Source organism: Dendropsophus ebraccatus, chromosome 9 (assembly GCF_027789765.1).
Source record: "Dendropsophus ebraccatus isolate aDenEbr1 chromosome 9, aDenEbr1.pat, whole genome shotgun sequence".
NCBI lineage: Eukaryota > Metazoa > Chordata > Amphibia > Anura > Hylidae > Dendropsophus > Dendropsophus ebraccatus.
In genome coordinates this window covers 118,978,476-119,001,840 of record NC_091462.1, presented here as the reverse complement: position 1 = coordinate 119,001,840, position 23,365 = coordinate 118,978,476, and the positions used below count along the sequence as shown (strand labels likewise).

Genomic DNA, 23,365 nt, shown 5'->3' with positions numbered 1-23,365 from the left:
TGGCCAACCAATCGCTGCTATCGACATGTATGGGTCCCACGTCATCGCAGGATGTACCAAAGAGTCTCCTGCATGTTTATTGGCTGAGAAATAGCGCCCAAACTTACAGGAAACGGATGATGAGATTTCCTCGAGTATCGCGAGATGCTCGTCCGAGTAACGAGAACCATCGAGTACCCTAATACTTGATCGAGTACCAAGCTTGGACGAGCATGTTCGCTCATCTCTAATAATATTGTAGACAAGCTCTGGTTATTGGTGACTGATAATAATGTGGACAAAATCTGGTTATTGGTGACTGGTAATATTGGGATTTTATTCAGAGTAAAGTCTTTATATCACTTTGTTTTGTCATAATAATGACTTAGAAAACAGATCATTAAACAAACCACAGGCCTAATGCTAAGAGGAAGGTTACAGGAATCTTCACACTTTATAAAATATCACTGTCATTCTATATATGACCAGAAGCTGCTGTATCCCACCCTCCTTGGTATCTCCAATGCCATCGCTGAACCTTCACTGGGATCCTCTAGAGCGAGTGACGTAACTTATCATCTCCTTCCAGGCTGCCCTCAGAAGAGGAGTCTCAAAGATTTGCAGTATATTTATTGTTGGAATGAAGGAGAAGACCAATACAAGGTTGATCCAATACCCGATAGTAAAATGTTTGAAAACCGAAAAATAATAGAGAAACATCATCACGTTAAAGAAGGAGAAAAGGAACAGGAAGCGCAGCATCTTCTGGACCACAAGGTTATACTGGTGGACCTCTCCGGTAGTCTTAGTGTCTTTCATCTTCATTATGTGGCACCTCAGAAAGGCCGTGGTTACAAAGGTGGCCGTTGTTGTTAAGAGAAGCAGCGAAAAAACAATAATCAGTACGAGATAGGACCCATAGTTATTGACAATCATTTCTTCTAGAGTATTGTAGGTAGATGAGATATATGAGCTGTTTGTGGAAGAGTCCTGTGTCATTCTATAGGGAAGTAAATGTAAGAGACTGGCACTCAGGGATACCACCTCCACCACCACAATCTGCCTGGTGACAATGGCGCTGATCCTCAACTTCGCCCAACGAATGAAGACCCATCTGAAGTGTACAATCTTAATGAAGTAGAAGAAGCATTGGAGGGTGATGAGCCAGGAACACGAGCACATACAGTACACAATGACCACAGTAAATACAGGACTCTCATGAGGCATCGTAGAATGGTCGGGTTGTAAGACGTTGTAGATATCAAAGTAAGGCAACACAGTCATGAAAAACAAACTGGACACTTTCAGAGCAAGCCTGATCTTAGCCTTATTGTCTATCATCTTTTTTCTATAAGAATCATATAAGATGACAGAGGTGATAAAGATGATGGTGAACACACCAACAAATACCTCAGCTACCAGAACTGAGAGACCAAGCACAGAACCGGGGCTGCCAGGATCCATGTCAAGGAGGCTTGTCTCGTCTGGTGCCCAATTATATGAAGAACCTTAGAGTTTGAGGTGAAGGAGATGATTTACACTCTGCTCAATCTCAGCTTCTCCACCTGTGGTCTGATACATTGTGGGAGAAGCGAGAGGGACAATTACCTGTGTAAATATGCAAACTCTAGGCCTACGGGATACATCTCTGTTACAATTTGACTAACTTGTATTTGCCTCATGCAAAGCAGCAAATGAGATGAAACAAACCATAAGTTACTTGTCATCAGCATCACTAATGGTCAGAAATGGTGCATTACGCAACCACCAGCGGCTTCATGGAAAGAGAATGATGGAGAAGATATGTGATGGAGAAGTGCAGCAGAAGTAGCAGACGGAGGAAAAAAGAGTAGCCAAGGAACACAGAGAGAAAATGTGAGAAATAAACAATTGTGAAGATTCTACGATGGGATTCGCACGTTCTTCTATCCAGGGTAGGTTCTCACATTATTCTATCCAGGTGAGGTTCTCACATTATTCTATCCAGGTGAGGTTCTCACATTATTCTATCCAGGTGAGGTTCTCACATTATTCTATCCAGGTGAGGTTCTATTATTATTTTGTCCAGCTTAATATCTTCTCCTCAGGGTGATAGTCTCACATTTTTATCCTGGCCAATTACATCTTCTTAGAGTGATGCTCTCACTTTAAGTATTATATCCAGCTCAATACCTTCTCCTCGAATTGAGGATACCACATTCTTATATCCAGTCCAATATCTCCTAGGTCAGGTATGAGTTGTAGGTTGAGTGACAGGAGAATAGGTTAGGTATGAGACGTAGGATGTTCAACCTCTATGGGCAGTCTGACGGTAAAGGGACCTAGAGGAGATTGGCTTCAGAGTAGTCAGGATTAGGGACAGTCTAGGGACGGGAAAGATGAGACAATAAGGTTTGGTTATTTTGGTATTAATGAGGTGATTAGACGGATATGCTGCCACTATGTGGATACAACTGGAATTTCTGAGTAATGATTACAGAAGGTAAAGTGGAGCGAATGAGAAGAAGAATGGTGTAAATCAGCAGCGGCATCTGATGAGGAGAATGGTGTAAGGCTCCAGCGGCATCTGATGAGGAGAATGGTGTAAGGCTCCGGCGGCATCTGATGAGGAGAATGGTGTAAGGCTCCGGCGGCATCTGATGAGGAGAATGGTGTAAAGCACCGGCGGCATCTGATGAGGAGAATGGTGTAAGGCACCGGCGGCATCTGATGAGGAGAATGGTGTAAAGCAGCGGCGGCATCTGATAAGGAGAAGAATGGTGTAAAGCACCAGCGGCATCTGATGAGGAGAATGGTGTAAGGCACCGGCGGCATCTGATGAGGAGAATGGTGTAAGACATTGGTAGCATCTGATGAGGAGAATGGTGTAAGGCACCGGCGGCATCTGATGAGGAGAATGGTGTAAAGCAGCGGCGGCATCTGATAAGGAGAAGAATGGTGTAAAGCACCAGCGGCATCTGATGAGGAGAATGGTGTAAGGCACCGGCGGCATCTGATGAGGAGAATGGTGTAAGGCACCGGCGGCATCTGATGAGGAGAATGGTGTAAGGCACCGGCGGCATCTGATGATAATGGTGTAAGGCACCGGCGGCATCTGATGATAATGGTGTAAGGCCCCGGTGGCATCTGATGAGGAGAATGGTGTAAGGCACCGGCGGCATCTGATGAGGAGAATGGTGTAAGGCACCAGCGGCATCTGATGAGGAGAATGGTGTAAGGCACCGGCGGCATCTGATGAGGAGAATGGTGTAAGGCTCCGGCGGCATCTGATAAGGAGAAGAATGGTGTAAAGCACCGGCGGCATCTGATGAGGAGAATGGTGTAAGGCACCGGCGGCATCTGATGAGGAGAATGGTGTAAGACACCGGTGGCATCTGATGAGGAGAATGGTGTAAAGCAGCGGTGGCATCTGATGAGGAGAATGGTGTAAGGCCCCGGCGGCATCTGATAAGAGTTATTAGTTATTCTTTTAATAATTAAATTCTGTAATTTTACATCTTATTGAAAGATGGTTGCCATGAATATACTGTATATATATATTGGTTTGGATATTAATAATAGCTTTGATTTCTTTTGTTGTAACTAAGATGTATATTGAATGTACATTCACACATTGTTTTTCTTTTATTAGGTATAAACTTAAAAGATTGTTGGCAGAAAAAGACCACCTGGTCCATCTTATCTGCCCTATTAGTATTTCCTTTCAGTTATTGTAGATTTACCTGCCACATACACTGGAAGTTTGTTCCAGCATCTGCTACTCTTTCAATGAAAGAATATTTTGTTGTGTTGTTTCTGACCTGTCCCCTTGTTCTTATGTGGAGTTTTTATCATAAACACTCAATTTTTCTTCTACATTTTTCACTTCTCCTAGACCTTTCTCTTCTGAAGTCTTTGCTAATGCAGAATGCAGATATGATACTCGGATAGAAGATTCCTCTTGCCCAAATGCATTACTTTACATTTTGAAACATTGAACTAGAGTGTCCCTGTCAGGAAACTGGCGGGGATAAGACACAGATTGTGCAAGCCCTAATACTGAGCCCGCCTCAGCTATCCCTACCTGCTTGCCGCAATTTGCCCTAGGTGACAGCAGGCAACTGGGCGACATTCCCTGTGCTGTAATAGGTGGATACAAAAAACAAGACAAGACAAAACACACACAATAAAAGAAGGGTCAGTGGTCAAGTCGGCAACATGCTAGAGCTAAAGTACAAAATCGGAGTCCTGGAGAGTAGTCGAGGTCACAAAAAGCCAAAGGTCATAAACACACAGAATGTCCAAGTCAGAAAACGCTAGATCAAGGCACTACGGACTAGGCTCTATCACAGGAAAGGAACATGTTACAAGTGCAGGTACTTATGGGGCCTGTAGTCCCAGCCCCAGGCTGGATTGGGGCTGAGGCTCCAGGTCCTGCCCAAATACCGACAGCTGACTGGTGAGTCAGCTGTCAGTCAACAATCAGTGAACACACACAACGCCTAATGCTGATCAGCCAGGAAGAGAATACTTGGCACTGCTACAATAAGAAATAGCAGAGCAGAGTATAGCAAAAACATGAGAAGCATTCTGGCTGCTATGGATGCCTAAAAGCCCCTGGCAGTTTTGACCCACGTTTATACGGATGCCATCGGGTGCCAAAGGGGGGAGCTGGCAAAAAGCTGGATTTGAATCACTGATCCCTATTATAACAGTAAAAAAAGAATGTACTGTATTACAATCAACTACAGTTTACCAACTTTATAAATTAGAAAGGAGGTGTCTACAAGATGGCACGCCGAAGAGCTACTGGCGTCCTCGCCGCCTGCTGTGTCGTTTACAGACTTTTAAGATGTTTCTACAATAAACATTTTTAACAGGTGAGAGCCCTTATACTATCTCTATTGTTCTATTTGCGAAACTTGTGCTATGTAACTAACTCTTTTTGTACCTCAGCCAATGAAGTACTGACACAAGCCTTAGTAGAATAACACCCCCCCCCCCCCCCCCCTAGGGTATATATACTGCTGCCATCTTTAAATAGAGGAGATCCACCTTAACCATCAATGTGTCAGGGTGTTTGATTCTCCTATAAACTTTTAACCTGTAATCTGGAACAGGCAGTCAATATGACAGCACTCTTGAGGTGCATCCATAGTAGCATTTTCCTACTTTAATTAAAGGGTTAATAAGGGAACAAAAAAAACAGGACTAGAATTTTGAAGTGGCCACTGGTTACATACACCTAAATGGATCCATATTATCCACAGTAACATCCCCGCTCCCCCGATGCCTTCACTGAAGGTTACTGGGTATTAGGCTCTCTACATGGAGGGAAGGAACTTGTTATCTCCTTCCAGGTCATCCGCAGATGGGAGTTTCCAAGAATTTGTAGAATATTTACTGATGGCATAAATGAGAAGACCAATAGAAGGTTAATCCAGTACCCGATACTATAAATGTGGAAAACTGAGAAATAATAGAGGATGACCACCACATAAAACATAGCGTAAAGTACTAAGAAACACAGCAGTGTCTGGATGGCATGGTTATATTGGTGGACCTCGCCCGTTGTGTTGGTGTCCTTCATCTTCTTTATGTGGCACCTCAGGAAGGCTGCGGTTATGAAGGTGGCGATTATTGTGAAGACAAGTAAAGCACAATTCACATTCAGTATGAAGTATGTCACAGAGTCATATACAATCTTTTCTTCTGGAGTGATGAAGGTGGATGAGATATATGAGCTGTTTGTGGGGGAGATGGGTGCCGCTCTATATCGAAGTAATTGTAAGAGACTCATACATACAGACACCATCTCCACCACCACAATCTGCTTGGCGACAATAGAGCTGATCCTCATCCTCACCCAAGGAATAAAGACCCAATGGAAGGGTACAATCTTAATGAGATAGAAGAAGCATTGGAGGGCTACCAGCCATGAACTGGAGCACACACAGTACACAAAGACCACGCTAAATAAAGGGCTCGCATGAGACAGTTTGGGAAGGTCAGGCTGCAGGATCTTAGAGAACTCATTGTGAGCGACCAAAGTAGTGAAAATGAATCCGGACATTTTCAGAGCCAACTGGATCTTCTCATTGGGGTCAATCTTATTTTTTCTATGAAAATCTAGTAAGACTGCAGAAATGATGAAAATAATGGTGAACACAGTGACAAACACCTCAGATGCGATAACTGAAAGACCAATTACAACACTAAGGCTGCCAGGATCCATGTCCATCAGGTCGAGCTTCTCTGGTGCCTGAAAATTAAGGTAAGATGTCAATTTAAGGAGAAGGAGAGAGGTTGCACTGTGCTCAATCCTGTGGGCTAATACATTGAGAGGGAACTTAGAGAACGTTCACCTATAGAAATATGCAAACTCCAGGCCTGTGGAATAGCTCTCTACTCATTTGACTTAATTTGAATATGTCTCATCCTAAACAACAGATGAAAGAAAAAAAATTGACTCTGATGGTAAGAAACGGAGGCTTATACACCCCCAAAGAAGCTCCAGGGAAGGACAGAGGAACTGATGGAGACAATAAAGCAAAAGAGAAGTGGAAGAGTAGAAACATGGACATGACACCAAACAGGGAAGAAATATGGGGTCATCACATCGACAGAGAAGCTTGGTACAGAGTGGGGGGAAGGAAGGAGACAGCTGCGGTCACAGTGAGGGAAGATGGCAGCCAGATTGTTGTAGATTGTAGCCTTTTCTCAAGAGATTGATTTTCAAGTTGTTTTCAATGGTTGTGACGGGTGAGAGCCAGATGTGTGGGGTTGGGTTAGGGTGGGGGAATTCCAGAGTATGGAGAATGCTCGGGGGAAATCTTGGAGGTGGTTTTGTGAGGAACAGACAAGGAAGGAAGAAAGGAAGGAAGGAAGGAAGAGCACAGACAGATTTGGCACTACTAATCCAAATACATAGAAGCAAGGGGCATGTGCTATGCTATGTACTATCCTCAGTGGATACAATTTAGAGATGAGTCCACAACAATAAAGTGACAACACTTGAAAGAGGAAAAGGATGGGGGGAGCCTCCTGGTGTAATAGGGCTAGTGGAGGTGAGGAGTAGAATTTATTAAAAGCCACTCACCTAGTAAGGTTGTGCAAACGTAGGCCCAACACTAACAAGAAGCATAGACAGGGGTGTCACCGCAGCTGTAGATCTCCACCAACGACAATGTGCCAAAAATGGAGAAATAGCATAGAAATCCACAGATACCAAGTGCAAGTTTATATGCAGGTAATGCATGGAAAATGCATCTGTTGCATCCGTGCATATCAATAGCCAGTAGTGTGTCCAAGTACAATATAAATAACTCATTTCTTGCAACGCTTTTCTGCTTAACACATCTAACAGAGCCTTTCTCATAGAGTCCTGCGTGTGCAAAATAGAAATCACAATAACAGTTATCCGAGTAGCAAAGGCAACTACTTGAGGAGCCAATAACCTTAGTTGAGTCTACCCTGGCCTCTATTGCCAGCAATTCTCTTCCGGGGCCTGATCACTTTCCTTAGGAATTTCATCGTAGGTTTTCTAATGTGGTCCTTCCCATTCTGCTCACAGTTCTGAATGTTTTGTGCCAGCAAGGGGCACTTCCCAGATCAATGGAAGAGGCTTTTATTATATTATTAGAAAGAAAGGCAAAGACCCCTTTGAAGTGGAGGCATACCACCCCATTTCTCTACTTAACACTGACTATAAGATTTTCTCAGGATCACTGGCTCGGATCTTATCTCAGAAGACCAGAGTGGTTTTATGCTTGGCCTCACAGTTTTCCAAAATATAAGACGTACATACTGATTGGCCCTAATTATGAAAAACTCTGAGTGGGTTTGGTTTGGGTCAAGTATTTACAGGCATGATTCAGGCCCTACATAGAGTGTCCCAAGCTAGGGTTGATTGTAAATGGGACAGTCTATGACCCAATTATCAAAGAGAGAGGAACAAGACAAGGCTGCTCTCGCCAATGTTGTTTTGCATGTATATAGAGCCTCTGGCGGAATGGGGAAGGACCTCCTCTAATTATAAGAGGTTAGATGATATCAGGAAAAGCTGCTACCCCTGAGGAGAAACTTCCAGTTATAATAGAAGGCTTTCGGAGTATTAGAGGACCGACGGGGCTGGAGATAAACTGGACCAAGTCATCGGTACTAACTTTAGATAGAGATATTAGTTAATTGAGGTGTGGTTTCAAGGTTCTATCCTCAGGGGAGGGGTTGTACCAGGGGCGTAACTACCACTATAGCAGCCATAGCGGCTGCTATGGGGCCCGCCGCATCAGGGGGCCCCATGGCCTGCTCCTGCAATACACTGGGCCCCCTGAGTCGTCATTATTTGCAGCACCGGGTGGCCCTGCTGGTCTCCTGGGCTTTGCAAATGTCCCTTTAACTGCAAGCACCCCTGACCAGAGCTAGCAGTTATGTAGTTATGACTTCACTTGACCGTTTAGTGGTCAGTCGGGAGGGGGGGCCCAATCAAAAGTTTGCTATAGGGCCCAGCCATTTCTAGTTACGCCCCTGGGTTGTACTATCTTGGAGTCCAGGTTACAGCTAACCGACTAGGATATACTAAGCATAACCTTCTTCCGTTGTTTACGAAATTGGAAAATAAATAAAATCAAAACATGGGGCAAGATGGTATTATCTATGACTGGGAGACTGACATTGATAAAGATGATAGTCCTCCCCTAGATTAGAGATGAGCAAGTAATCAAATATTCGAAAGCTCGAAATTCAATGTGAACAGACCGTGATGTTCGACTACTCGATCGAATATCGAACTCCATTAAATTCTAAAGGGAAAAAATGCTCGTTTCTGGGTGACCTCCAAGTGGTCGAATTTAGGTTTCCAAGTCCACCGCGATACCTCAGAAAATCATGCAAACACCTCTGGATGCAACTGTGACAGCAGGGGGCGCATGCCTGGGTGCATCTAACATGCCAAAGTCGCAGCATTACCCCACTATCACAGCCTCTCAACTATACACTCCAAGCACAATATATCCTCTATGTAAATGGGAAAATACACCAGGAAACCTTCTTTCCTCTACCTTAGCATGGACAGAAGGACACATTTTAAACAGAAACATTTTCATGCACCCCCTCAAATCACGTTACCTTTTACAACTACAGGTGTTGTAGGCAAGGAGAAAATCAAGCAGCACTCACCGCTAACTGTCATAATGTGTTTGTGTGTGTATGTGATGTGGTCAGACACATTCTACATGTGAGGTGAGCCCAACAAACATTAATTTTTAGACCCTTGTGGTGAGGCCTACAAACATTATTATTTAGGCCCTTGAGCTAAGTCCAACAAACATTTTTTTAGGCCCTAGAGCTGAGCCCAACAAACATTATTTTTAGGCCCCTGAGGTGAGCCAGCAAAAACATTTTATGGATGAGGTGAGCCCCATAAATAAAATTATATGCATGGCTCTTGAGATGAGCCCTCTAAAAAATATGTGAGTCTGTTGTCCCGCCTTTAAAGATTTTTTTTTTAAATGGCCTACATGGTGGTTGAGGAGGAGGAGGAAATGAGCTATGGGTCAATCCAATGGCTGTTCATTTTCATAAGCGTTAGCTTGACAGGCAGCTGTGTTTATAGATGATAATGCTTTATAGGTGATAATGGTTTGATCAAATTATATACAGACACCTTGGTGTTGTTTTTTTAAAGTAGGCCTAGTGGCAGTAGTATCAGCTATAGATGGGATGTGATGTGCAGCTGTTCCTTTCTCTCCATGTCGTGTTTCAGAGTTCTCCATTTTCTGAACAGCTTGCACATGACCAAAATTGGCAGGATATGCCTGTGCTCACATGTCAGTACCTTATGTCTTTCCTATTCTGTCTGCAGCAGTCTTGGTGAGTGAAATATCATATTCATACTTTTGTTGTTTGGGGCAGCCTTTCCCGCCGGTGGTGCTGGCCGGGTTCTGGTGGGGCATTTTGGGTTTGGTCCTGTGACATCGGGGTTGCAGGGCCATTCCATGGCTTCCCTTCCCTGCATGTGCACGCTTTGCGGGGGTGGCGGTTACTGACCGACACGGTGTGGAGTTAGCATAGGGACCCATGTGAACCAAGGGACCTGCATGTGGTACACGGGGCTATTATGGTTTGATCAAATTATATACAGACACCTTGGTGTTGTTTTTTTAAAATAGGCCTAGCGGCAGTAGTATCAGCCATAGATGGGATGTGCAGCCGTTCCTTTCTCTCCATGTCGTAAAACATTTTTTTAGGCTCTTGAGCTGAGCCCAACAAACATTATTTTTAAAGAGTCACTGTCGTATTTTTTTTTTTTTTGCAGAAATCAATAGTCCAGGCGATTTTAAGAAACTTTGTAATTGGGTTTATTAGCCAAATCTGCCATTATCTGCATGTAAAAATCCTTTTCCCAGGTCCCCCCCTCCTTCCTCTTTTTCATCCACTCCAAAAAATCTGAAAATTGTGACTTGTTGCAGGAGACGTACCCAGTCTGTTCTAGGGAGAGGGGAGGGGGGAGGAGGAAGGAGGGAGTTAGCCGGCAGCAGAAAGCAGATAACAGAGGATTACAGGCACGGAGCTGGGTGACAGCTGTAATCTGAGCTCAGACAGGTCACTGGTGATGGTCAGAACAGATAACGAGTGAGGGATTTGTAGATTAACTCTTTGTTGTCCTGTTTTGGTCTTTTCTTTAGCTCTCTCCATAGGAGAACAATGAAGACAGGGGGGAGAGCTTCAAACTGCTTTTTAATGATAAAAATGCATTTTTCGGATAATAAACCCAATTACAAAGTTTCTTAAAATCGCCTGGACTATTGATTTCTGCAAAAAAAAAATTCACGACAGTGACACTTTAAGCCCCTGAGGTGAGCCAGTGAAAAATGACCCTTGAGGTGAGCCCCATAAAAAAAATTATATGCATGGCTCTTGAGATGAGCCCTCTAAAAAATGTGTGAGTCTGTTGTCCCGCCTTTAAAGATTTAAAAAAAAATGGCCTACATGGTGGTTGAGGAGGCGGAGGAAATGAGCTATGAGTCAATCCAATGGCTGTTCATTTTCATAAGCGTTAGCCTGTCAACACTGACAGTTGACAGGCAGCTGTGTTTATAGGTGATAATGCCCCCTGCTGCACTGAATACCCTCTCTGAGAGAACGCTGGCAGCAGGGCAGGCCAGCACATCCAAGGCGTAGAGGGACAGTTCCAGCCACATGTCCAGTTTGGACACCCAATAAGTTTAGGGTGCAGAGGGATTTAGGAGGACAGGGTTACAGTCGGCCAGGCACTCTCGCAACATCCGCTGATACTTGCCCCTCCTGCTCACAACAGGCCCCGCAGTAGTGGTTGTTTCCCAAGGGGGTGCCATGATAGTGTCCCACACCTTGGAGAGTGCTCCCCTGATGGCTGTGGACCTGATGGATGTTCTCAGACTCTGAAAGGAACTCTCCTCTCTGCTGTCAGCGATGTTAGGTGGGGAGATTTCCATTACGTTCTACAGCAGTTCTCTTTGGTATTCAGCAAATTTATTGCTCCTTTCCTCTACCAGAATAAAAAAAGGATATGTTAGCCTTACACCGGGGGTCAAGGATTGTGAAAATCCAGTAGCGTTTGGTCTTCATTATGTGGACAATGCATTTGTACCCGGAAAAGCAGCCCGACATGAATGTACCAGCAATGTGTACCAGACTTTGAATCGGCATTACTTTGCTGCCCCCCCTGGAAGGATCCATTTCCTCCTCTTCTTCCTCTGCCTTAATGGCCTATCTGTGCTGAACCAATGAGACACACCCAACTTCACTGCTACACTTGCAAGTATAGCCAACAGCCTTCTCCATGTCCTCATCCTCTTCTTCCTCCAGTAATTGGCGTTGAGAAGCTTACAGGAGTGTGCTCTGACTGTTGAGCTCAGTTAAGTCTCCTCCTATCCCTGCCTTCTCTGTGCGCAAGGCGTTCTCTCTTATGACAATGAAGGATTCTTTCATAACGCATAGGAGTGAGACGACACCATAATCATAACACTGACTATGGTGTTGTCGCAGTAGACCCTCTTGGTGGATTGTTCAAATACGCGCAAGACTTTGCATATGTCTGCCCTCCATGGCCAATCATGGTTGGCAAACTGAGGGAGCAGAGTTAGAGGCAAACATGGGTTTTGTAGCTGGTACTCCATCAAAGCTGTCTGCTGCTCACACACCCTGGACAGCATATAATATGTGGAATTCCACAAGAGCCGGTGTTCTGGCAAATGTTGCTGGAGGTTTTTTTTAGGCTAGCAGCGGCTATGGTAGACTTTCAAAAGTGGGCGCACAATCGCTGCACTTTCACCAGTAGTTCGGGCAGTTTTGGGTATGTTTTTAAAAAGTTGTTGGACCACAAAATTAAAAACATGGTCCAGGAATGGAACATGTTGGAGTTGGCCAAGCTCCAGAGCCGCTACCAGGTTATGGCCATTATCGCACATGACCATGCCTGGTCTTAGCTGCAGCTACGACAGAACATTTCTGTCTGCTGCAATATGGAATCCATCACCTCCGGGGCGCTGTGCTTCTTATCGCCCAAGCTTTTGAGCTTCAACACGGCCTGCTGACATCTCCCCACACCAGTGCTGCAGCATTTTCAACTAGCAGCTGAGGGGTTGTCAGAACCCATGCCTACTGTAGGAGGTAGGCCGTCCCTAGTTGTGACCAGGTCCCTGCCTCCACAATATTCAACCAATGTGTCCGCCAGGGAGATGTAGCTAGCCTGGCCACAGGAACTTGCCGACGTGGACCTTTGAGCTAACCGTGTAACTCAGGGCCCGCCTAATGTTACTGCACACGTGCTGGTGCAAAGTGGGGACGGCACACCGGGAAAAGTAGTTGCGGCTAGGGACGGGAAAGCAAGATGCAACAGCTACCATCAGGTCATGGAAGGCCTGTGTCTCCACAAGCCTAAACGGCAATATCTCCAGGGCCAGCAGTTTGGAGATGTGGCAGTTTAAAGGGGTTATCCAGCGCTACAAAAACATGGCCACTTTTGCCCCACTCTTGTCTCCACGTCAGGTATGGTTTGCAATTAAGCTCCATTTATTTTAATGGAACTAAGTTTCAAACCCCACCCAATCTGGAGACAATGGGGCAAAAGTGGCCATGTTTTTGTAGCGCTGGATTACCCAGTTAAGTCTTGACAACTGATGGAATGAGACAGGTGAAAGCAAAGGAGCGGAAGCAGGTTAAGGAGCAGACACAGGTGAAGGTGAGGCTGAAGGAGAAGTCCCCAAAGTGACTGAAGCAGAGGCAGATGTGTAGTTGTCCTGGCTGGTGGTCTGGACTGCTGTGCAGGTTGTCCTGCATTTGCTCTCTCCCACTCAACCCAGTGCTTGGCTTCCAAGTGACACCGCATGGCTATGATGGTCAGGTTGCTCTTCTCAGAGCTTCTACTCAATTTGGAATGGCAGAGTGTGCAAACCATGCTCAGTTGGTCGCCTGTGCACACATTAAAAAAATCTCCACACCAAAGAAGAACTTGCCCTTTATGGGGGAGCTTTGCGTGACTGGCTGCTTCGGGAAAGAGCTTTAGCCCTGCTGGCTCTGGCCTGCCTTCTCTGAACTAACTTTCCTCTGCCTCTTGCCATCCCTCTGCCTCTTGCTGCCTATTGTGGTGCTGTGCAGGCCTCCACATCTCCACCGCTTTCCCCGTTGGACATCACCCTTGGCCAGCTCGGGTCGGTCACTTCGTCTTCCAGCGCCTCCTCTTCAACTTCCTAACTCTGCTCCTCCTCCTGCCCACCGGACATCTCAACATCCACCCTGGATGGCAACTGTGTCTCAACATCATCGCTCATGATTTTAGATGCAGGTTGCCGATCCATAGCAGTGTTTAGGCATCACTACACACAAACTCCCCAGCTCCTGGGATACTTGCTGTATTTCAACTTACCAACAGAGTCCTGACTCTGTTGGTAACATTGGGCAAGTTGGAAGTAAGGAGGGTCAGGGTGAGGTTCCTGCAGTCCAGACTCTTGGCTAGTGACGAGACTGGACTGTTTGGATGACTGGTTGGTGGAGAAGTGACTGAAGCGATATCCGATATCCATTTTACCACGTGTTTCTGCTGCTCGGGCCTCAACAGTGGTGTACCCCGCCCGCCACTTAACTGTCTGATGAAGCCAGGTGATCCGATGAAACCGGGTGATCGCTAGATAGTCTGGGCAGCCCATAGATGATAGCGGCGGTCTGCTTCCCCCTAATACCCGGAGCGACGGCAGCAGATCGCTGCTATCCACATCGTTGTTGCTTCAACATGTTGAAAGACAACGATCAGCTCACATTGTGCATGTCAGCTGATCATTGTCTTCTATTACATGAAGTGATTATCGTCCGTAACAGTCAGTATCCATCATTTACTTGTCATCACTAATGGTCAGAAATGGGGCATAAAACAAGAAAAAAGGGGAAAAGCTAGAGAGAATCCATACATGCAGGTGAAAGAGGTCACATGACTGCTCCATAATCCCCTGATATGTCCTTGGACGGGCTATATCCTGCATAATGGTAGATGATGTGACGTAGAACATCAGGCTGATAGGGTGCCATGTGTGCATATCTGTATTGAGGTGTGGGTCAGTGCAGTAGACCTATGGGCCTATAGGTTCACCAGAACTATGGACCTGGAATAGTTTAGGATATGAATACTCTCTATATCTTCCCTTTTGAGTATCTTTGTGGCTGTGACATTGTGGTCCTGTGTGTGGAATTATTTTATCTCCATTCTGTGTACTTTTATATATCATGTTGTTCAGTAATTATCACTAAAGTATCAGCTTTGTATTAAGTTGGTTTTGTGCCTTTTTCTAGGATATATATATATATATATATATATATATATATATATATATATATATATATATATATTGTTGTGGCCCTGGCAGGCCTGTGGTCAGTGTAGGGTTATATTAAATGTAGGACTTTTTACAGTGTTTAAAGGGATTCTCCAGGGCTACAAAAACATGGTCACTTTCTTCCAGAGACAGCCCCACTCTTGTCTCTTGTCTCAGAGTCGTGATGTCTCTGAAAGAAAGTGGCCATGTTTTTGTAGCGCTGGATAACCCCTTTAATCCTAGCTACTATGTGTGTGTCTCATACACTGTCCAGATACCATGTGGGACGGTCACCTCTGAATATATCCAAACTCGCGGCCTGCTGAATAAACCTTTCTTGACTAATTTGGATATATCTTATGTGAAGAGACACTGAGTACTTGTCATCAGTAACTGATACGGTATATAACACCATACTTTTTATTGGTTAGTGACTTTGGTCTGGAGTGCGGTAGGGTACATTCCTCTCAGTGGGACCATAATCTTTGGCGCACAGGGTCACAACCTCTTGGGTATCAGATATGTTACCGGTTGCTGGTGGGTTTCTAGACTGCTGTTTTGTCACATTTTATCAATCAGGTCGGAATATGTTTTCAAAGAAAACTACAAATAAAGATTTTATTTATAACAGTATAATATCAGTAAACCACAACCCGATTAGAAGAAATGATGTAATATCAGTAAATAAGAAATTGATTATAGGAGATATAATGATACTGGTGCACAAGTGCATAATTCTAAATACAAAGTCCATCCATCACCAGGAGTGTAACCATCATCTGTCCATCATCTGGGGATGCGTATGCGGGGTAAGATGGAGTCCATACTGTCTGTGTATGGGGGGGGGGGGGGGGCTTCTGTCTTCCTCTGATCGGCCCCAGCTTTTTATACCCATTAAACAATGGCTTACACTCCGTAGTGTTGTATAAGATCACTATACAGAGAGATTATTTGTCTATCACATCTTCTACCATAAAATGGCAGCTCCAAGGCTTCAGATGAGGCAGACGAAGAATCAACATGATAACCAGGCTGCAATGGATACAAACTGTATACAAAGAACAATCTTCAAACAATGAAGAACACCAAAACATTTGTCAGATAACTAGATAAGTGTTTTTACGAGATTGTGAAGATGTGTAATACATAGATCCAGAAACAATAGCTAAGTGTAAAAAAAAAAACACACAAAAAACACATAGTTTACTGTAGTAATAAGACAAAGGTTACAAATACAAAGACGTAAACAGAAGCAGGATATACTTAGCTCTGAGTATATATGAGCTATGAGGGAAGCCCACCCTTCGATGGATATCCAACACACACCTGGTTTCACAGCTGTTTCTTTCAACTCCACCTGAGCAGCCACGTTACACACAATCCATCTGCTCCAAGATCTCCCTTTATGCGTAGTGCACCTGGCTTATTAACAATTTCCTTTTAACCCTTCCAGAACTTTCCAGAACAGTTTACACCTCTCCCCTTTAGCTTCAAGCAGGCGCAGAGCTGATTAATATGATCTGGTACAGAATGTTAATCCTCATCCCCGAACAACTAAATGTATATGGTTCTAATCACTCCAATAGACACTTCCCAAGAAGTTACCAAGTACTAACATATTCACCAGGCGGACGTCCTTACTTGAGGGGGTGGGGGTGCCTTATTTTCAGAGGGATTCCTTACTTTAGGCTACTTGGTGGCTAGTTGGGTGTCTTCTTATTTTGGGTGAAACACGGTATATTCCATCTATGGTTACTAATTTAGATAATACTAGAAAATGTACCCGGCGCTGCCCGGGTATAAAGTGTCAGTGTGTTAATTAGATTTGTTCTAAGGTGCCCAGGAGGCCAAGCTAAAGGTATTGTTTCATCTTAGTTAATCAGTGGAATTAGTGTATACCTGTAGTGCATAGTTGGAGGGGTTCTGTATACCCACAATGTATAGTTTTTAGGGGTCTCGCATATCTGTAGTGCATAGTTGGGGGGGCTGTATACCTATAGTGTATAGTTGAGGGAGGTCCTGTATACCTGCAGTGTACAGTTGGTGAACGTCCTGTATACCTGTACTGTATAGTTTGGGGGTCCTGTATACCTGTAGTATATAGTTGGTGCTGTATACCTGTAATGTATAGTTGGTGGAGGTCTTGTATACCTGTAGTTTATAGTTTGAGGGTCCTGGATACCTGTAGTGTATAATTGGTGGAGGTCTTGTATACCTGTAGTATATAGTTCGGGGGTCCTGTATACCTGTAGTAAATAGTTTGAGGGTCCTGTATAACTATAGTATAGAGTTGGTGGAGGTCCTGTATACCTGTAGTGTATAGTTTGTTTAGATAATATATTGGGCTAAAGCCATAGAATTTTACTCTACTGCACAGTAAAAAGGCCATACTAATCTATATGCAGACAACTCAATAACAACGTTTGGTGCAAGCTGTGGAACTTATAAATAGACACAATCCGGGATCAAGCCCTGAAGATCATGATACAAGATAGATTGGACAGTATATGGTTATTAGTGAATACTGATATTCAAAACGATACCAGAGACGGGGGTCTCTATACTGGGGTGAGATGGGAAACAATGGGATTGTTACAACTTTAAATACAAGAAAACGTAGTTTCTTATAAGAGATAAAAGTATGCTGCGGCCTCACTAGACTGGATGAGATCTCATAACTATTTATTCTAAAACTACGTATACCCCATGTTATCTACACCTAATCCGGCCTCAGATCCCAGCTCCTCCATCACTGGGTATTAGACCCTCTGCAGAGAGTGACGTAACTTATCATCTCCTTCCATATCTCCCTCAGATGAGGAGTCCCAAGAATATATAGACTATATACTGCAGGGGAAAATGAGAAGAGCAATAGAAGGTTGACCCAGTACCTGTCAGTATTACGGGAAAAATATGAGAGATAGTACAAAGAAATCTGAATGAAATAGAAGAAAAAGAGGAGGGCAGAGAGCCAGGCAGATGAGCACATGCTGTATGTGGAGACCACGAGTAGTAAAGACCTGGGATGAGATCTTCTGGTGACGTCTGGTTGCAGGATCCTAGAGAATTCCCTGTAAGCCGACACAATGGTGAAAATGATGCAGGACACTTTCAGAGCCAGGTGGATCTTATCCTTACTGTCTAACTTTTTCTTTCTATAAAAATCACGTAAGATTATGGCGATGAAGAAAATGATGATGAACATGGAGACAAACAGCTCAGATGCTAGAAGTGAAAGGCCGATCACAGTACCAGGGCTGCCAGGATCCATGTCCAGAGGTTGATCTTCACTGATGTCTAAATTCAAGGCAACGTTTTGAAGATTCTTAAAAAAAAAACTAAAGAAAGGTACTCAGACCACATTAAGTAAAACAGTGGAAGTTGTGGTGCACTCCAGCCCAGCCACTCCATATGTGTGACCAATACACAGAGAGGGGACTGTAATGGCTCATCATGTTTGCAAATATCCCAACTCCTGAATACACCTCTCTCACTTTCTGACTTCATTTGAATAAACAACAAAACAACAAATGACTGGAAACCATTTACTTGTCATCTGTATCTCTAGTGGTCAAAAATGTTGCAAAATATCAAAATACTCATGAGTTTTGGCTAATGTTGGATCCATGACAGTTAGTGACATCAGGGTTACTGTGTATTTGGTTACATAGACATTATTCTACTGATGTGTCCATCCTTACCTTTCCCTTAAATAAGTTATAGTAAGACATTTTCCCTACACGATTTCACCAAGTCAAAAGTCAACTTGTGTCCTTGATATAACAATCTCTGTGTCTAACAGAACTATATTTACCTTGCTCTCTTTTGTTAACCATTCGCTGGTTCTGAGGGACACATTGATGACTTGGAAAATTGTCAGCAAGTTCTAGGGATTATCTTTTAAATGTTCTAAATATCTTCTATTGAGTTTATTCCAGGCCACATGAGTGTTCTATTTGACCCCTGGAGAAGGAAAGATAATCTGCTGCTTATCCAAATGGAATGACTGCCTGCCCATAATGTCACTTTATCAATTCTCTATCACTTCAACAATTTTAGCGGGACATGATTACCCTGGTTACCAATTCTTGCAGTAGGGACTGTTCCATTTGACTGTGTGAAGCCCTCTTCACTATCAGAACAGACAACATGGACCCAATAGCACAGAGTATTCCATTCCCCACTGGGACTATTGCCTTTATAGCTTCCACTACATGATATGCTACTGTTGGTTTCTACTAATGCAGTTTTTGGCAATTATGTACATGAATCTGTGACTGTTATCAAGTTGTTGTTCTCTTTGGGTTTTTAGCACTAGTACATTTTGCTTGTGCAGTTCTCTATGACACTGTTTCCTCTCTCTAGCACCAGGGGCCCTTATAATTGTGTAGTACCTCTATGATACTCTCAGCGCACCGCACCTGGGTACCAGCATCACTTTGCTTCCTTGATCTCCTACCTTTGCACTTGTTGGATCACTTTGGGTTGGTAGTTAGGAATATATAAATGCATTCTCCATTTGTTCTATCTCTTATACATCATTTGGATTGCTGTGTGGCCTCAAAGACTTGTGCTAATAAAGCTCTGTGTGTGGAGTCCCTGTATCGTCACTTAGAACACACATACGATCTTGACCTTGGATAATTACTTTCTGTTGTTTGGTTTACTATTGGACTTGTCTATCTGAATCTACCATCATTTTATATGGATGTATCATACTATGTATGTACTAAAAAATCTCTGTGTCTCCTCTCCTCTCTCCATCATAGTGTACAAGCCCACAGGGGACAAACTTCTCCAAGTAATTTCAATATTGTCTGAAGTTATCAGGTGTGAGTGGATCTACGCCAAAAAGAAAACCCTTTGAGACCACCGAGTTCCTTCCATGTGACAGACAGACAGAGGGCCAGCTAAGGCAGCCTTACAGAGCATGGACCCTACCAGACAGCCTTCTATATCTCAGAATTTTCATCTTCAAGGAGGCATTAGTAGCTGTTTTGGGGATATTTACATCTTTATATAAAGGAAGGCCTTGTATAACAGACGTACGCTGAAACCTCACTAGACTGAAGTACCATCACTATGTATTCTAAATAATTTACATATAGAACTAATACACTATCTGACTACCAGCCTCAGGTCTCAGCTCCCCCGATGCCATTACTGAAGCTTCACTAGGTATTAGATCCTCTACAGAGAGTGACGTAACGTATCATCTCCCTCCAGGTCGTCCTCATATGAGGAGAACCAAAGATATGTAGAACATTTATTGTTGGGATAAATGAGAAGACCACTAAAAGATCAATCCAGTACCCAATACTATAAGGAGCAAAAATGGAGAAATAATAAAGTAACAGCATCACATAGAACACAGAGTAGAAGAACAGGTAGCGCAGTAGTGTCTGGACTGCACGGTTATAGTGGTGGATCTCTACCATAATGTTGGTGTCCTTCATCTTCTTCATGTGGCACCTCAGGAACACTGCAGTTATGAAGGTGACCGTTATTGTCAAGACAAGTGATACACACATCACAATCAATAGTATATATGTCACAGGGTCATATATAATTGTTTGTTCTGGAGTCGTGTAGGTAGATGAGATGTATGAGCTGTTTGTGGTGATGTTTGCTGTTCTATATGGAAGTAAATGGAAGAGACTGATAATCAGGGACACCATCTCCACCACCAAAATCTGCCAGGAGACAGAGGAGCCAATTCTCTTCACCCAAGGAATGAGCAGCCATTTAAAGTGTACAATCTTAAAGAAATAGAAGAAGCATTGGAGGGCGATGAGCCATGAGCTCGAGCACATAGAGTACACAATAACCACGCTTAATAAAGGGCTCGGAGAAGATAATTCTGAGAGGTCGGGCTGCAGGATCTTAGAGAACTCATTGTAGGTGACCATAGTGGTGAAAATGGAGCTGGACACTTTAAGCGCCAGCTGGATTTTATCCTTAGGGTTGATCTCCTTCGTTTTATGGAAATCCTGTAAGATTACCGTGATAATGAAAATGCCGCTGAGCATGGTGACAAATACCTCGACTGCTAGAAATGACAAACCGATCACAAAACCGGAGCTGCCAGGATCCATCAGACTGAGCTTCTCTGCTGCCTAGAAGGACTTTGTGCAGGATTTAATCCTAGCTACTCTATGTGTCTCATACATTGTCAAGGTACCATGTGGGACCATCACCTTTGAATACATGCAAACTCGCGGCCTGCTAAATAATTCTTTCTTACAATTTGACTAATTAGGATATATGTCTCATGCAAAGCAACAGAGCAGAGGAAACGTTGAGTACTTGTCATCAGTAACTCGTATGGCAAGAGATGGTACAGTAGTGGATTATAATAGGGGCGTTTCGGGCAACAGCCTGGGGCCCTGAGCTCCTGGGGGGCCCATGACCACCCAAAAAGACTTATACTTTCAGTGGTGTACTGTCTCCTGGCTACACTTCTGCCATGATTTGCAAAAAATCACTGTTTTTTTATGGCAATTTTGCACAAATCAGGACATCATGACATTATCTGTCCTGTACTATGAACACCAGGCTAGTGCCGCCATAGTTACAGTGGGGTGGGGGGGCCCAGGCTTGGTGAAGAGCCCGGGGCCTATGGTAGAGTTAATCCGCCCCTGGGTATATCACACAACCCCAAGAAGCTTCAGGGAAGGAGCAAGGTGGTGGAGTCAGCCATGTAATGGAGAAATAGAAGTAGCAGAATGAGCATGGCACTAAGAGGAGAAGAGAAGGAAGGAAAGGAATCGTACAGTAGAGACAAACAAGAGGAAATAAATAGTGATTATGATAACAGAATTGAATAAAGAAGAATTCCGGCCAGGGACGTTTTTTTCAAAACTGCCGGGGAAGGGTGGGTGAAAGAAACAACATGCACTTACCACTCCGGCACCAGTGCTGGTCTCCGCTGTCTTCTGCTCTGGTCCCACGGTCTCAGGCTGCTTCCAGGTCTGAGTGGGGACCTAAGATTTGACGTGTCAGGCCCACTCAGCCAGTCAGAAGCAAAAGCGGGACACTACTAAAGCTGCTGACTGGCTGCGGGCCTGGAACGTCCGATTCTCTGTCGGCTCTGTAGACCAGGAAGGGATCAGGGGCTGGAGCGGAGGACAGCGGACATCAGCGCTGGAGCGGTAAGTGCTTGTTGTTGTTTTTCACCCACCCCCACCTTAGCAGTTGTTATGTCCCTGTCCTTTAACTTTGTTTTTCTACATTGCCTTCATGTTTTTTTTTAACCCTTACAAACTATGTTACTGTGAGGACCACTGACATTTGGTGTTTGGCTCATTGACCTGCAGAGTCTTTGTAGTGAGATCTATGTCACATACAACTGACCTTTTGAAGATTATTTATAAATTACAAGAGCTGTGGAGCATTGTGGGACAAAAACTTCCTGCTTCTCCAGTAAAACAAATAAAGCTAGCCCACCCATAATTATCCAAGTACCCAGGGATGCCAGCGATATTGTGAACGGCCAATGCCCACAGGCTCAGTCAGTAAAACATGATGGTGCTTATGTAGGGCAGTAACAGGCTGGTATTATTAGAATGGCACAATAAATATCCATTGCCACATCTGGTAATGCCAGGCTGCTACTGCTTGGTTTTGTATCCCCATATTTTCTTTTCTAATTGTCCAGACTGGTCTTTCCCTGGATAGGTCACTAAATTGCCACGAAAAGCTAAATGGTAAGATAACAGTCTGGGTTGAGACAAAGACAGCAGTGTGTAGCAGATGAATATGTTTACAGCATACACCATACCACATGGCGCTATATAAATAACAGTAGTATTATTATGTGAAGAAGAGCTGTATACAAATGTTGAGTCTTTAGAAGTCTCTATCACCATCACTGCAACTCCCAGCAGAGACTGAAGAGACCTCCTGGGACTTAGTCTATGTGGTCACGCACATCCACAGTGGGGCTCAGCTGATATAATAGTAGTGCACTTGTTAATTATAGTGAAAAAAAAGGATTTCCAGCAGCACTCACTATTAAAAAGTTGTATCTTTATTGCAGGATACAGAGCGGGAGCCATTCTGTCATGAGGCGAAGAGTTTATTGCTCAGGGTGGCAGCTTTGAAGGGCACAGGCATAGAATTTAGGGAAGTCAGGACTGGTAACACTCCGCGAGTATTGTTATATGTGTCACACATCACTACACTACAAGGGATTACTGCCCCTTTATATGGAGCATCCGGTGTAATAGTAGTACGGTAGTATAATGGTACTATGATAGTATAATGGTAGTATAATAGTTGTATGGTAGTATAATAGTAGTATGGTCCTGTAACGGTAGTATGATAGTATAATAGTAGTATGGTAGTATAATGGTAGTATGCTAGTATAATGGATGTATGATAGCATAATAGTTGTATGGTAATATAATAGTAGTATGATAGTATAATGGTTTTATGGTAGTATAATAATAGCATGATAGTATAATGGTAGTATGGTAATATAATAGTAGTATGGTAGTATAATGGTAGTATGGTAATATAATAGTAGTATGGTAGTATAATGGCAGTATGGTAGTATAATG

The 23,365-nt window shown here is 43.8% G+C and overlaps 1 protein-coding gene across 1 annotated transcript; it reads right to left on the bottom strand.

Moving 5' to 3' along the window:
* Positions 1-519: 519 nt before the first annotated feature.
* Positions 520-1,443, bottom strand: LOC138801928 (taste receptor type 2 member 39-like). The gene has a single exon (XM_069985024.1). It carries the CDS (start codon positions 1,441-1,443, stop codon positions 520-522), a length of 924 nt encoding a protein of 307 aa, XP_069841125.1.
* Positions 1,444-23,365: the final 21,922 nt, after the last annotated feature.

Excerpts from the sequence above, each read along its gene's own strand:
- LOC138801928 (XM_069985024.1), bottom strand. The coding sequence starts at position 1,443 with ATGGATCCTGGCAGCCCCGGTTCTGTGCTTGGTCTCTCAGTTCTGGTA.